The 17,301-nt window shown below is 36.5% G+C and overlaps 1 protein-coding gene across 2 annotated transcripts in view; it reads right to left on the reverse strand.

Annotated features, from left to right (window-relative positions):
• Positions 1 to 17,029, reverse strand: part of ATP6V1H (ATPase H+ transporting V1 subunit H) — a 364,453-nt gene extending 347,424 nt beyond the window's left edge. For both annotated transcript variants that reach the window (XM_053715039.1, XM_053715040.1), the window contains exons 1-2: positions 16,907 to 17,029; positions 13,188 to 13,301 (exon numbers count right to left, since the gene is read on the reverse strand). In XM_053715039.1, coding sequence (XP_053571014.1) covers positions 13,188 to 13,291 — 104 coding nt within the window. In that variant the 5' untranslated portion in view covers positions 13,292 to 13,301; positions 16,907 to 17,029. The remainder of the gene's footprint in view (positions 1 to 13,187; positions 13,302 to 16,906) is intronic.
• Between the last annotated feature and the right edge of the window lie 272 nt (positions 17,030 to 17,301).

Raw genomic sequence — 17,301 nt, forward strand, 5'->3', positions numbered from 1 at the left:
GTGGATGAGATCAATGGTTTTAAGCCACAAAGAACTATCCCAACAAATACGTTGACAGAATGTTATTACATAGCAATGGTAATATAAATTCTATAATATGATTCCTGTTTGAATGCTCCATATATAATTTATTACATTTTTGTCACATAAATGCAAATGGTCTGAATGAGTTTGATCCCACTTTTAAAGTAAACTTGTATGGTGTGTCCACAAGGAGTGTCTGCAAACTCCACAAATAGCAATAGTGACAGCACTTAAAACAGATGGGCCCCATTTTTTTAAATGTTGCACAGTTCCTGGCCAGTGCTCCCCTTAGTTATGACTTCTTAGAGTTGTGTGGGCCTGAAACGTGGAAATGTTGGTGGTAATATCAGTATAGTATTTTTTTTTATTTCAAACGGGTAGATTACAAATCTTGCGTTATGAGCTGTGCGGTGCTAACGTGCAGTTTTTCCTCACCGCTCACTTCCCTGCAGCGCTGGTATTACGGGTTTTTACAAACCCGGCGTTAAAAGGCAAGAAGTGAGCGTAGAGCAAAATTGAGCTCCATACCGCACTCCAATACCAGCGCTGCTTAAGTCAGCGGTGAGCTGGTTTTACGTGCGCATGCACGATTTCCCCATAGACATCAATGGGGAGAGCCGGCTGAGAGAAAGTCTAACACCTGCAAAAAAGCAGCGTGAAACTCAGTAACACAGCCCCATTGATTCCTATGGGGAAACTAAAGTTATGTTTACACCTAACACCCTAACATGAACCCCGAGTCTAAACACCCCTAATCTTACATTTATTAACCCCTAATCTGCCGCCCCGACATCTACATTATATTTATTAACCCCTAATCTGCGGCTCCAACATCGCCGACACCTACATTATATTTATTAACCCCTAATCTCCCTCCCCCAATGTTGCCGCAACCTACCTACATTTATTAACCCCTAATCTGCCGCCCCCAACGTCGCCATTCTAAATGTATTAACCTCTAAACCTAAGTCTAACCCTAACACCCACTAACTTAAATATAATTTAAATAAATCTAAATAAAATTCCTAACATTAACTAAATTATTCATATTTAAAACTAAAAATACTTACCTATAAAATAAACCCTAAACTAGCTACAATATAACCAATAGTTACATTGTAGCTAGCTTAGGGTTTATTTTTATTTTACAAGCAAGTTTGCATTTATTTTAACTAGGTAGAATAGTTACTAAATAGTTAACTATTTAATAACTACCTAGCTAAAATAAATACAAATTGAACTGTAAAATAAAACCTAACCTAAGTTACACTAACACCTAACACTACAATTAAATAAATTACCTAAATTAAATACAATTAAATAAATTAAATTAGCTAAATTACCAAAAACAAAACCACTAAATTACAGAAAATAAAAAACAAATTACAAGATATTTAAACTAATTACACCTAATCTAAGAGCCCTATCAAAATAAAAAAAATAAAAAAACCTAGCCTAAACTAAACTACCAATAGCCCTTAAAAGGGCCTTTTGCGGGGCATTGCCCCAAAGAAATCAGCTCTTTTACCTGTAAAAAAAAATACAAACAACCCCACCAACAGTAAAACCCACCACCCACACAACCAACCCCCCAAATAAAACCCTAGCTAAAAAAAACTAAGCTCCCCATTGCCCTGAAAAGGGCATTTGGATGGGCATTGCCCTTAAAAGGGCATTTAGCTCTATTGCAGCCCAAAGCCCTAACCTAAAAAATAAACCCACCCAATACACCCTTAAAAAATCCTAACACTAACCCCCGAAGATTCACTTACCGGGAGAAGTCTTCATCCAAGCGGCAAGATGTCCTCAACGAAGCCGGCAGAAGTGGTCCTCCAGACGGGCAGAAGTGGTCCTCCAGACGGCATCTTCTATCTTCATCCATCCGGCGTGGAGCATCCTCTTCTTTCGATGGCTAACGGCGAATGAAGGTTGCTTTAAATGACGTCATCCAAGATGGCGTCCCTTAAATTCCGATTGGCTGATAGAATTCTATCAGCCAATCGGAAATAAGGTTGAAAAAATCCTATTGGCTGATGCAATCAACCAATAGGATTGAGCTCGCATTCTATTGGCTGATTGGAACAGCCAATAGAATGCAAGCTCAATCCGATTGGCTGATTGGATCAGCCAATAGGATGTTATCAACCTTAATTCCGATTGGCTGATAGAATTCTATCAGCCAATCGGAATCTAAGGGACGCCATCTTGGATGACATCATTTAAAGGAACCTTTATTCGCCGTTAGCCATCGAAAGAAGAGGATGGGCCAGATGTCTTGAAGATGGACCCGCGCCGGATGGATGAAGATAGAAGATGCCGTCTGGATGAAGACTTCTGCCCGTCTGGAGAACCACTTCTGCCGGCTTCATTGAGGACATCTTGCCGCTTGGATAAAACTTCTCCCGGTAAGTGAATCTTCAGGGGTTAGTGTTAGGATTTTTTAAGGGTGTATTGGGTGGGTTTTATTTTTAGGTTAGGGCTTTGGGCAGCAATAGAGCTAAATGCCCTTTTAAGGGCAATGCTCATCCAAATGCCCTTTTCAGGGCAATGGGGAGCTTATTTTTTTTTAAGTTACGGTTTTATTAGGGGGGTTGGTTGTATGGGTGGTGGGTTTTACTGTTGGGGGGTTTGTTTGTATTTCTTTTTTTACAGGTAAAAGAGCTGATTTCTTTGGGGCAATGCCCCGCAAAAGGCCCTTTTAAAGGGCTATTGGTAGTTTAGTTTAGGCTAGGGTTTTTCTTTATTTTGGGTGGGCTTTTTTTATTTTGATAGGGCTCTTAGATTAGGTGTAATCAGTTTAAATATCTTATAATTAGTTTTTTATTTTCTGTAATTTAGTGTTTTTTTTGGTAATTTAGCTAATTTTATTTAAATTTATTTAATGTAGGGAATATATTTAATTGTAGTGTAGTGTTAGGTATAATTGTAACTTAGGTTAGGTTTTATTTTACAGGTAAATTTGTATTTATTTTGCTAGGTAGATATTAATTAGTTAATAACCATTTAGTAACTATTCTACCTAGTTAAAATAAATACAAACTTGCCTGTAAAATAAAAATAAACCCTAAGCTAGCTACAATGTAACTATTAGTTATATTGTAGCTAGCTTAGGGTTTATTTTATAGGTAAGTATTTAGTTTTAAATAGGAATAATTTAGGTAATGATAAGAATTTGAATTTAGATTTATTTAAGTTATATTTAAGTTAGGGGGTTAGATTTAGGGGTTAATAAATTTAGAATAGTAGTGGCGACGTTGGGGACGGCAGATTAGGGGTTAATAAATGTAGGTAGGTGTTGGCGATGTTGGGGCAGCAGATTAGGGGTTAATAAATATAATGTAGGTGGCAGCGATGTCCGGAGCGGAAGATTAGGGGTTAATAAGTATAATGTAGGTGGCGACGATGTTGGGGCAGCAGATTAGGGGTTAATAATATTTAACTAGTGTTTGCGTGGTGGCAGTGCAGCGGTTTAGGGGTTAATATGTTTATTATAGTGGTGGCGATGTCCGGAGTGGCAGATTAGGGGTTCAAAATTTTATTATATAGTGTTTGCAATGCAGGAGGGCCTCGGTTTAGGGGTTAATAGGTAGTTTATGGGTGTTGGTGTACTTTGTAGCACTTTAGTTATGAGTTTTATGTTACGGCGTTGCAACATAAAACTCATAACTACTGACTTTAAAATGCGGTACGAATCTTGACGGGGTAGGGTGTACCACTCACTTTTTGGCCTCCCAGGACAAACTCGTAATACCGGCGCTATGGAAGTCCCACAGAAAAAAGGCTTTACGAAATTCACGTAAGTTGGTTTGCGGTAAGGCCAAAAAAAGTGTGCGGTAAACCTATACCTGCAAAACTCGTAATAGCAGCGGGCGTAACAAAGCAGCGTTAGGACCTGTTAACGCTGCTTTTTAAGCTTACCGCACAACTCGTAATCTAGCCGAAAGTATACAAGGAGGTTCACTTAGCAAACCATGAGCAGATGCAGGCTAACAGCATAAAAACACAGCCAAGAAGCAAGACCATCCCAGGAAAGCTCATGTGTATTTATATGGTAGCTTCCATAGGGGAGTGACCCCTTGCCCATAGATTAAGGTATCTACCCACTAGCAACCTGAAAGTCATATCTCATAGATAAATGTAGTAATTATCTAGTCCGCTAAACCTGTGTAAGAACTCTGGCTCGTACTAACAGTGTAAATCACATATCTAACCCTCAGGTAACGAAGGAGTACAGCAATCATAGCACAATGGCTATTCAAAAATGTAAGCGCACCAGCTAAATGAACAGAAAACACTGCTTATAATTCCTGCGTCCATAGCCATGACGAACTCTTTAGCAAACTTTTCTACTATGTAATCCATGTATGGCCATAAAAGTTTTAGAGGGAGTTTGCCATATTAGCACTCACTGATTGTACTCAGAAAGCCACATTTTTGGATCAGCATTTTAGCTTAATTGGATATTTATGTTCATCTTCAATTTCATTAAAGATATCACATGATAATGATCAGTAATGTCATCTCATCAGCAAAGAATCATTCGAAAGCAATCAACACAAACACAGTAATAGATTTCAAGGTAAGAAACACAAAACAATAACTGCATTTGGATAACAAAATTCATGATCAGTTTCCTTTAAAGGATTACTTTCTGTTATAATTTTTAAGCTAAACAACTAACATATTAAAGTTAATAAACATTAATTAAAACCTACTAACCTATATTTTCTCCAAAACGTTTCATAACGTTCTAAAAGTTATATCTTTTATTCACCGATGATGTCACGTTATCCTGCCCACTATTTTCAGCACTGCATGTTCAAAATACTTAAACCAATAACTTTGTGTTTAAAGCGCCATTTTGAAACCTAGGTATTGTAAACGGATTGGTAGAGAGCAAAGGATATCCACTGAGTGGGTTTGGAAAACAATTAAATTTGCAGACAAGATTTCTGATATACAGTAGAGATATGTTAATGAAATGCTATTGATAAAAAGCGTATTTGGGGTTGTTAGTTAGTAACAGGCATAGAAAATATTTACTTACAGTGGCCCTTTAAGGATTTAAAAAAAAAAAAAAAAAAAACAGTAGCAGCTTGTGGTTGTATACTGAAAACTAATTAATTGAATAACTTAACAATGAGTTTAGGTGGGAAACAAAATCCCCAAGGACATACAGTACATCCTATATAGATTAAAGGGACAGTCAAGTCCAAAAAAAACCTTTTATGTTTCAAATAGGGCATGTCATTTTAAACAACTTTCAAATTTACTTTTATCAGCAATTTTGCTTTGTTCTCTTGGTATTGTTAGTTAAAAGCTAAACCTAGGATGTTCATATGCTAATTTCTTAGACCTTGAAGGCCGCCTTTAATCTAAATGCATGTTGATGCAGTTTTTCACCACTAGAGGGCATTAGTTCACGTGTTTCATATAGCTAGCATTGAGCTCATGCACGTGAATTTACCATGGAGACAGCTCTGACTGGCTAAAATGCAAGTCTGTCAAAAGAACTGAAATAAGGGGGCAGCCTGCTAAGGCTTAGATACAAGGTAATTACAGAGGTAAAACATGTATTATTATAACTGTGTTGGTTATGCAAAACTGGGGAATTGGTAATTAAGGGATAATCTATCTTTTAGAAAAACAAAAATTCTGGTGTTGACTGTCCCTTTAAAGGGACAGTCTACACCAGAATTTTTATTGTTTTAAAAGATAGATAATCCCTTTATTACCCATTTCCCAGTTTTGCATAACTAACATTTATAATAATATACTTTTAACCTCTGTGATAATCTTGTATCTAAGCCTCTGCAAACTGCCCCTTTTTTCAGTTCTTTTGACAGACTTGCAGTCTAGCCAATCAGTGCCTACTCCCAGATAACTTCTCGTGCACGAGCACAGTGTTATCTATATGAAAAACGTGAACTAACACCCTCTAGTGGTGAAAAACTGTTAAAATGCAATCTGAAAGAGGTGGGCTTCAAGGTCTAAGAAATTAGCATATGAACCTCCTAGGTTAAGCTTTCAACTAAGAATACCAAGAGAACAAAGCAAAATTGGTGATAAAAGTAAATTTGAAAATTGTTTAAAATTACATGCTCTATCTGAATCATGAAAGTTTATTTTGGCCTAGACTGTCCCTTTAAGTCTGTTAGGTGCCAAGGCTCACTAGAGAACATTTTAAAGAGACATAAAAATGTTCTTCTGTGCGTGACATATAATAGATCTCTTCAAATGCAAAACAAAAAATATATTTATATAAAAAGAAAAAACACTGTATATGAGTTTTATAATTAACCCCCCTAATTACCTTTTTTTTCCCCAAATAAGCTTTTGTGGTTTTGTGCAGTGCAGCCAATCTAAATAAGGTATCAGCCCTCAGTATTTTATTGGCGTTGTTAAACCCACCTTATTATGAAAAAGATCCATGGCGCCTACTGGTGAAAAACCATCACCATTATCACAGTGGACCTACAAACTGGAGGAGTTCCCTCATTTAAAACAGATTAACCACTTATTTCAAACAAAGGATCTCAGTTGCCTATAAGAAATCCAGAGGGGGCCATAGGGGCTCCTTAATAATGCCCCTGTTTTTTTTTATGAAAATCTCCTTGGCACCAATTGAGTATGGTGCCATTCCATCAAAAATGAGGCTCTGCTTTCAAATTAGTTGTTGTTGGCTGCTAGCTCACTTCTGTTATCTTGCTATAGAATAACAAACTAGAAAAAGTCTAAACAGTTTTAAAACAAATTAACCTCCTGTTTGATGCAAATGTTTTTAAACAGTCAAACTCTACCCACCACTTGGCTCATTTGGAGGAGCCGATCCAGACTTAAGTGTGCAGATGACAAGGTCAATCCTGGTCGTAATGTTAGTAAACAAAAATCCTTCTTTTACAGTTATCTTTTAAATCCAATTAGAGAAAGATATGTAGCAGGGTTAGTCTGCAGCATGCTTTTTCAGTTTAATTAAAAAAGCCACAATTTTCAGACTTAAAAGGGGTATGAAACTGAAAAAAAAAATCTCTAATGCAAAGTTTGTTAAAGGGACATGAAACTCAACATTTTTCTTTCATGATTCAGATAGAGAATACAATTTTAAACTAGTTTCTAATGTACTTATATTATTAAATGTGCTTCGTTCTAATGTTATTTTTTATTGAAGAGCTATCTAGATAGGTAGCGTGCACATGTCTGGAGCACTACAAGACAGGAAATAGTGCTACCATCTAGTGCTCTTGCTAATGTATAACATTACCGCAAAACTGCTGCCATATAGTGATGAAGAAACGTGCACACTCCTGAACTTACTTTCCTGCATTTCAACAAAGGATAACAATAAAATGTGATAATAGAAATACATTGGAAACATGTTTAAAATTGTACGTTTTAACTGAATCACGAAAGAAACATTTTCGGTCTCATGTTCCTTTAATTGTATAGAAGATTGTCAAATACCTTCAATTAGAAGTTCTCTCTCCTTTTGCCGCAATAAAATGCAATCCCTTTCCAAACCCACAGTGGGACTCATTATGCAAGCCCTATCATGGTTGGCTGCCTCAGTAGGAATTGCACCATGTATTCCTGGAACACACACGTACCCTCGCATGCACATACATTAGCTTTTGCGATCGTGTATACCCACTGAGAAGGCGGCATAATCACCAATGTCACCATCTTGCCGATAAAGCCCCTGTTAGTGATGTGCTGGTGGCAGATAGAGTCATAGCACGTGCAAAAAAGCATAATAATGTTGGGTTTGGATGATGGCCAGTAATGCTAGTGTACATGCAATTAGTTGTGTCCACAATGCGCATGCAATTGGAACTGCGATCTGGCATAATGAATATAAATATTTATAGTGCTGTGATTGGCTGTGTGCTTTTCGAAAGACACAACCCTATTTGGAGAATGTCTTGGATTACATAAAATGTTATATTTCATAAGAAAGAAGCTTCATTTTGCAAGTAAGTGTTTTACTGACACTAACATTATCTTTCACGTGCAACTGGTTTGTTATTTGTACTTCACCAAATTTGTATAACCCTTTAATTACATGAAAAGGGATCAAAGTCAATAATCAAAGAAAGAAAGTTTATTTACCATGCATAACCAATGTCATTGTTTTCAATAAGGTTCTTAAAGATCGTGTTAATGCTAAGCACTATGGCATATAACTGCACACTTAAAGGGACAGTAAACACCAGAATGTTTGTCGTTTAAAAAGGTAGATAATCCCTTTATTACCCATTCCCCAGTTTTGCATAACCAACAGTTATATTAATATACTTTTTACCTCTGTGATTACCTTATATCTAAGCCTCTGCAAACTGCCCCCTTATTTCAGTTCTTTTGACAGACTTGCACTTTTAGCCAATCAGTGCTGACTCCTAGGAGCTTCACTTGCCTGAGCTCAATGTGATCTATGTGAAACACATGAACTAACGCCCTCTAGTGGTGAAAAATTGTCAAAATGCTTTCAGATTAGAGGCGGCCTTCAAGGTCTAAGAAATTAGCATATGAATCTCCTAGGTTTAGCTTTCAACTAAGAATACCAAGAGAACAAAGCAAAATTGGTAATAAAAGTAAATTGGAATGTTGTTTAAAATTACATGCCCTATTTAAATCATGGACGTTTTTTTTTTTTTTTTTTAACTTGACTGTCCCTTTAACCCTTTGAGTGCTAAGCTGGATTTAAGTTTTTTTTTTGTTTTCTACTATTTTTTTTATTTTTTTTTTATTCCCCCCCCCCAGTTCCCCAAGACTTATACCATTGGAAAGGTTTCCAATGGTGGGTTCTTGGGGGTCTGTAGATGCTTAGATGTCTGAGATACAGGCTTCTAAGCAGCATGCCCCCTTTCCCTATCTTGTCCATTGTAATTTTTAAATAACGTTGCGCAGTAACGGGAAGCCCCGGCGATGCCTGTCACAATACAGGTCCGATTGCCGGGGTAGGGGTCTATGGGAGCCCCCAGATTGCTTTTAAGGTAAGTGAGTGCTAGCGACGGCTCTGAGCCGTCGTTAGCACTCTATGCATACTGTAATATAAAATATTTATGCATATTAAAAACACAACTTTGCATTGTACTTTCATTAGCTATTTTGCACAACTGTCCTGTAATTTACCTCTGAATATTTTGGGTTTTCCAATTCTGAGAATTGGTAGTACATACTGTAGACTGCAGATGTTTAAATCTGCCACATATCTGTCTCTTAAAGTAAAGGTAAACTTGAGGATACTCGCTCAAGTTATAGGATATAATTTTAAAAATTTGTGAGACTTTCATTCATGAAATTGCAAAATTTTTCCTTATATTATTAGATTTTTACATTTTAATGCCGGAATAAGCGCCGTTCCTCCACTCACCATAGCCCTCAGTTGATTGACAGATGACTCATCTGCAATACACTAATCGTTGTTTTCCGCCGGGCCGTGACGTGTGCAATGGGGCTGAACGATTATTTGAAAAAGCAGGAATGTAAGCTTACGAGCCGGCACATCTTTGGTTCATCACCTGGGTTGCGCTTGCTGATTGGTGGCTAAATGTAATATAGCAATTTAATAGGCAATAATATGCACATATAATCACACAATGTAATCACATAAAAACTTACATAAAAGTGGACAAGATATGTGGTATCAAATGTAGGAATATAATCAAAGGGCTTCCGAGTTATATTGCAGAAAATGGATACCGAGGTTGTTGAAATACAAGAAAGATCCCAATCACCAAACAAAGAAGCAGATCCAAAGTAAGCTGTTACGTTTTACTTAGTGTTCTGCTATGTCCATAGATGGAGAATTTCCCCTTCGCAAGTGTATCCGGTGTCTTCAAATCCTCGCTGTTATGCTGATATATCCAAACAGAGTACAGAAGCCGATGAGGGACTGAAAACAGAACAACGCGTTTCTGCCCATAATGGCCTTTCAATGGACCAGATATAGAATAAATAACATAAGATGTACAGATAAAAGTGTAATCTATGCTATACAGAGTAAATGTGGAATGCAGTACATGGGAGAGTCTGAAAGACCCCTACGAGATGGAATCAGAAAGCATATCGGGTCCATTGAGAATTGTAACATAGACAGGAATAAGGACTTAAACGTTCCAAAGCAATTTGCACTATGTAAAAATGTTAACCTTGGTTATTTTTCATATATAGGTATAGATAAACATAAGGGACATTGGAGGGGAGAAGATTCACATAAGGAACTTCTTAAGAAAGAGGGGAAGTGATCTTTCAGCTAAAATCACTCCAATCTCATGGTTTGTTTGTACTTAATTCCCATATTTGAGTTATGCATTTTTTGCACTCTTTTTAACATCAGTTCATGTATATTATGTGTATATGATAAATATTTTATGTTTTGTATAGGGTGGCTCTTGCTCTTCTATATACTGCTTTGTGTTTTATTTTATTTGCTATAGTGGTGGTTCATAAATATACAATATAGACACTATGAACCTACCAAGTGTATGTATATATAACAGACCAAGCCCAGGACAGCTGTTTCGTGGTTTTGCCACTCATCAGCTGGGAGTAGGTTGAATCACTGCTGGTTAAAGTTGATTTCTCGGCAAAATACAACAATAAAAATTATGGGGAGGCGAAAAGTGAAATCCTCCATTGGTCTGAACCACTGTACTAAACCTAGCTAAGCTTAAAAGCTGGGTATACAGCGATGCTATGGCGTAAAGGGAAATCTGCCTAAAAATCCGGCTAAAGTAAAAAAGTGAGTCATTGTGAACCTAATTTGCATATCTTACCCAGAATCGTTTGCTGCATTGGAAACAATGTAATCAGAGGGTTTCTGTAGGAAAAGCAAGTTTTGTAAATCAACTACAAAATTAGTTATTTTCTCTACATTCTGGTGTAAGTAAAACGTAATACCTTACTTTGGATCTGCTTCTCTGTTTGGAGATTGGGATCTTTCTTGTATTCCAGTAACCCCGATATCCATTTTCTGCAATATAACTCAGAAGCACAGCAGGATCCATTCCTCTCTGGACTTTTTAACAAGTTGTACCTTTGTGATTCGGATTACATTCCTATATTTGATACTACATATCTTGTCCACTTTTACGTGATTATTTTATGTGATTACATTGTAATTACATTGTGTGATTATATGTACATATTATTGCCTATTAAAATGTATTGTTTTTTATTATATATATCCTGTTCTTTAGATATTAATTAAGATGCACTTTGCAGAGCATAGGTATATTTTCTCTCCTCTTGAGAGTATTTATTGTTAGAGAGTAGGTGACAAAGCACAATTGTTACAATAGAGCATCAGCAGCTCTTACAAATAAAAAAATGAACATAAAGAAACAACTTCACATAATATTATCCCCTTGACGATGACGTACCCTGTACGTTATGTGGTCGTTAAGGAATTTACCAGCGCAGCTTTGCTGACAGCAGTGAGCCTGTGCTAGTACTACATTCCTCACTTCCGGAGGCATGCAGATATCCATCAACAAGTCCTGCTCTATAAACAAAGCCCAATAAAGGGGCATGTGGGGTTGATTTGCGTCAAGGGGGTTAGTACTCAACAGCTGATATAGGTAATTGGAATACATTAAGGGGAAACAAATTTTACAATACAGTTGGAATTAAAGCATAAGAACAGACATTTAAAAAAAAGAAGCAAATCTGTAATTCATACATTTAAAAATGACGCCCAACACAGCAAACCCTATGCTATATGTGAAAAAAAAAAAAAGGATAAAAAGGATAAAAATAAATAAAGTCCTTTTAAAGGGACAGTAAAGTTAAAATTATACTCATGACAGAGGGTCCGATTTATCAATGTCTGGCAGACATGATACGCTGGTGATTCTGGTGAACTGCTTGTGCAATGCCACCCCTGCGGATTTGCAGCCAATCTAACAGGGGGTGTCAATCAAGCGATCGGGCGGATTGATGTCTGCAGTCTCAGAGGCGGCATACGAGTTAAGGAGCAGCAGTCTTAAGACCGCTGCTTCTTAACTCATTTTCCGGTGAGACTGAGAGCTCAAGCGGAAACAGAGGCATTGGGGCCGATACGGACCTTGTTAAATCGGCCCCAGAGCGTGCAATTTTAAATAACTTTCCATCTTATTTCTATTATCTAATTTGCTTTGTTCTCTTGGTATCATTTGTCGAAGACTAAACCTATGTAGGTTTAACTTTAGGAGCATGCATGTGTCTTTAGCAGTCTATTGTTGCAAACACTGCTGCTAGATCGCTAAAGACACGTGCATGCTCCTAACCTCAATTATTTTTTACCAAAGGATAACAACAGAAGCAAAATTTATAATAGAAATCAGTTGGAAAGTTTTTTAACAAAAAGCAGAGCTAGGTAATGCTCAGGAGCAGTAGTGCATCACTGAGAGCTAGCTGCTGATTGGTGGCTGTACATATATGCCTCTTGTCAATAGCTCAACAGATGTATTCAGCTAGCTCACAGTAGTGCATTGCTGCTTCTTAAAGGGACATTATACACTCATTTTTTCTTTGCATAAATGTTTTGTAGATGATCTATTTATATAGCCCATAAAGTTTTTTTTTAGATAAATGTATAGTTTTGCTTATTTTTAAATAACATTGCTCTGATTTTCAGACTCCTAACCAAGCCCCAAAGTTTTATGTGAATACCGTCAGCTACCTACTCCAGCTTGCTCCTGTTTGTGTAAAGGGTCTTTTCATATGCAAAAGAAGGGGGAGGGGGGAGTGTCTTATTTCCCACTTGCAGTGGGCTTTCCAGCTACCTTTTCAACAGAGCTAAACTGACAGCTTCTAAGTAAGTTTTTAAACGGTTTTATACTGGATTTTTATATCAGTATCTGTGCATCTTATTCTTTATAGTAGTGTCTATTACATGCAGTTATATGAAAATGAGTGTATACTGTCCCTTTAAACAAAGGCTGGCCAGAGAACAGAGCAACAGCAATAAAAGAAATAAATTAGAACGCTGCTTAGAAATTGTATGCTCTATCTGAATCATGTAAGAAAAAATGTGGGCTTTGTGTGCCATGCAAGTCACATGATAGCTACTTTTTTTGCACTACCTCCAAGACTAGTAATGACTTTGTACTCCCAAAGCACACTGAAAATACAGGTTCTATTTGTATAAACAATCAGCTAACCCTAAACAAAGTTTTACTTACTGTAGATAGGACTGCCAGTTCACTTTATTCGCCCGCACTTCTGCAGCTTTTGCTGCAATAATATTTGTTGGGACAGCAGCATCAACTGCACCTCGAATATCCATATTTTCTCTCCTGCAAAAAGTTAAATGTCATATTAGGTTCTGAATTTATGAAATGGACATGCCTAAAGCATAGGCTGACTAATTTATGTGTCTTTCCCCGGCCTAATGTATAAGGAGCATATCCCCTCACTTTCACTAGATCTTGGGCTGCTCATGTGCCTACTGCTAGTTAATACAGTATATAAAGCAAGTGCTTTACCTTTAAATAAGATTCAGTTTAAAAAAAAATGTATTATGGACCACTGTCAGGGTAACATATAAACTGAAAATAATATTAGTGATTATCAATAAACATTACTAATTTAGCTTTCTTTTTCTATGACTTGGAATTGTAGCAAATAAAATGCTGACATGTTTAAATAGTAAAAGGGAAAATGTGCCATGCGCCAATAATATTGTCTATAATCTAAATGCTTAATTTTTTTTTATATAATACACAAAGCGAGAAGCGCACTCTCGGGAATGAACAACAACAATTTGCTGTTTTAGCTTCAATAAAAGATTTGTTATTAGATACATGGTGCTGTGGATTACTGAATTTCTACTTTGTGGGCTGGAGGTCGCCAGCTTGTCCACTGTGCATCATACCCAGGTGGGTCTGTACCCTATTGCCGGTCTCTCTACGGACTATTGCAGGGAATGAACAACCAGCTCAATAACTTGCTAGCTTGTTCTATGGCCTCGTCACTGAGATGTAGCCATAATCCTCTACTCACACTGAGCAAGGAGTCCCCGTCTGGTAGACCCTTTTTTTCTGGTTTCTGAGAGTGCATTTCTCTCTATGTGTATTAAGTCTCCCTAACGGAAAAAGGGGCAACCAGACGTGGACTCCTTGCTCATTGTGCTTAGAGGAATATGGCTACACCTCACTGTCGAGGCCCAATAAAGGCTGAAACAATCATCTGGGGTTGCTGTGTTCCTTGTTCAAAGAGCAATTGCCTGGTATTTCGGTGCTGGACTGACTGCAATAGGCAGTATCAGACTGACATACTACAGGAAAATTCTTCTCTGTGAAAAGCATTACTGGACTAAAAAGAAGCTGCACCTAGGTAGTAAATCCCCATAGAACAAGCCAACAATTTATTGATCTGGTTGTTTTTTCCTGAGATTGCACTTCTTTCTATGTGCATTATATATATTACCACACACAACATACACCAAAGAAAGCCCGGCAAACTCTGAAATTAGGTCAACATCTTAAAACTACTATGTGTGGCAGAAAAAAAAAAAAAAAAACACAGAATACTTGACAATACTTGATTCTACACTTATTGTGTCCTTCAAATACACTTGTAGCTTGATCTGACTCTACCCTTGATGACAAAACAAACCGATTGTTTTCTCCAAAACATCTAAATGAAAGGTGGGGTCAGATATATCTGCTCACTGCCCAGATCTCTCCAGACCCCAACCACAACTCTGACAGCAGCAAGCAGGATTCTCTAGTTAGGGTTTGGAAAATGCAGGGTGAGAAAGAAAGGTTAGAGAAGTCAGGAGTAAATATGTCTACTCTGAAATATATTAAAGAGTAGATTTTAGAAAGGAGGAGCAGAAGCAGGAAAGAATGTTGGGAGTTTGTATGTAAACTTTGTGAGAAAATACTACAATGAATGTACTGGGATGCCATTTAATATGTAATATATTTACATACAATAGAAAATGCAGTACCCACAAATAAATTGTTTAAATCTTCAATATGAAACAATCCTGCTTGCTTAAACAAAAGACATACAAAATTTGTTAGCATTACATATAAACTGATTACAATTTTCCACTGATTTATCATGATTATGGGAACACAAACACAAATCTGTGGAATTATGTCACTCCAGAAATTATTAACTGACAAAATACTGACATAAAATATTTACCTGAATTAAAATTCAGTTATAAACTACCATATATAGCAACAGGACTGTGACATGAACAATATATTACAAACAGTTTGTATATCATAACCATCACAAGTTGGATCCTCATCTTAATGACCTCACCCTGAATGTCCAAATGATGGCCCCAGAGCAACAATGAAAGATGTCAAGCTTTTAATAAGGTCATATATATGTTCAAAATATAGAACTGTGTGGTATTTAAACCAGTGGGATCTTAAACCGCTGATTATAAAAGATCAATTATCTCCTTCAAGTATAAAACATAAAATTGTATGTTAAGACAGGATAGAAGACACAAAGTTGAAGGTACTGTATACATTATTACATGACAAAGAGATAATGATATTTGCATAAGCTAAAATAGGAGGTAAACATCTTGCAAAAAGCACTGTTAGTCTGAAGAGTGGTCATTTAATCAGAAATAAGTTAGTCCACCAAGAAGCTCATATAAAAAGGACCTTTATTTGTCCATCAGGGTCCTAAAAAAATTACAATGTTTCAAGCCACTACCTGGCCCTTAACTATGACATCAGAAAAATACATTTTCTTAGGACCCTGATGGACTAATAAGGGTCCTTTTATATGAGTTTCTTGGCTGGACTTATTTCTGATTAAAATTGAGGATTTGGCATTCCTTGTTGTGGCTGGAGGTGTGAATTGAGATTGGTTCAATTTACATTTAATGTTAGTTTATATGAATATCTTTGTTTTGATTAAGAGAATGTCTAATATTTGATTACCAGCTCTACATTTATAAAGTAACAACATAATCAGCTGCAGTGTTGTAAAAAAAAAAAATATATATATATATAAACTTTTCCTGGGCATAACAATATGGTTATTTTATTTATATTAGAATGTGTCCCATTATCTGTGAATACAAGCATTGTAAAATGTGTTTGTATAAATATTTGTATAAAAGTCTGGTAACTTTCCACCATGTCTACAACATCTAGGCAAACATCCACTGCACAACCTAAAAATTAATAGAACTGAGAAATAAATAATAATTGAATAAAAGATAATGGAAACTATTAAGTACATCATGTGACAGACCACTAGTTGTTCATACACTTTGTTATAAATATTCAAAAAAGTAATTAATTAGAATTATAATTTAATGGATTTTCTTGATATTTTATAGATCATGAAAAATGCTGTTGTATATTTAACATAATAAACATCAAGTCTCTTTTAAAAAAAAATCTAAAATAAAGAAGTACTACAGTAACATGATCCTAGTCAAGGTTTAGTCAGGGATTTAGTAAAATAAAGAAGTGATACAGTAACATGTCCCTAGTAAAGGTTTAGTCAGGGATTTAGTAAAATAAAGAAGTGATACAGTAACATGTTCCTAGTAAAGGTTTAGTCAGGGATTTAGTAAAATAAAGAAGTGATAAAGTAACATGTTCCTAGTAAAGGTTTGGTCAGGGATTTACTAAATGTCATAAGGAAATGAGCATGAATGAAGGCCTGATACCTATGGGGCTAGTAACATTCATATACCTCTAAACAGTGCAGTCACCAGATTAATGCCAATGAACACATCCAATAACAGCCCTTTACATATTGCACAGATAGTACCCCATATTATTACCCTTCAATGACCCGTATTACTGATCATCATATGCCAAATCCCATGTCAGTACATGAAGAGTAGAACTCGGAAGCAGATAACGTTATAACGGAGCGCGGTCCCTGGCAAAGAAGTGAACAAACTCACCGAGGAATCCCGATAATTATTAGTTCTTCTAAATCCGACACGACAGACCGCTATGTATGACCCTCTGTGCAGCGGACAGCTGACTGAATGTCATGTGACGGAAACATAGTCATGTGATACACAACCCGGAACTGCTGTAAGGAACGCTGTCTATAGTGGGTGGAGTTTGGGAATTGTTATGAATTAACATATTGAGTATACTGAACGATATATGATTATTATTAAACGGCTGTACTCCGAGCAAATACAATTGTTTTTTTAAGTTTACTATTTTAGTATGTTACTTTTATGAAGTAAATTAACTTTATTAGTGTGAGTTATAAAACGATAATTATTGTAGAGCAAGTTCAAGAAGGTCACGACTTGAGGTGGATATATTAGAATAAGCATCGGTT

Source organism: Bombina bombina, chromosome 5 (assembly GCF_027579735.1).
Source record: "Bombina bombina isolate aBomBom1 chromosome 5, aBomBom1.pri, whole genome shotgun sequence".
NCBI lineage: Eukaryota > Metazoa > Chordata > Amphibia > Anura > Bombinatoridae > Bombina > Bombina bombina.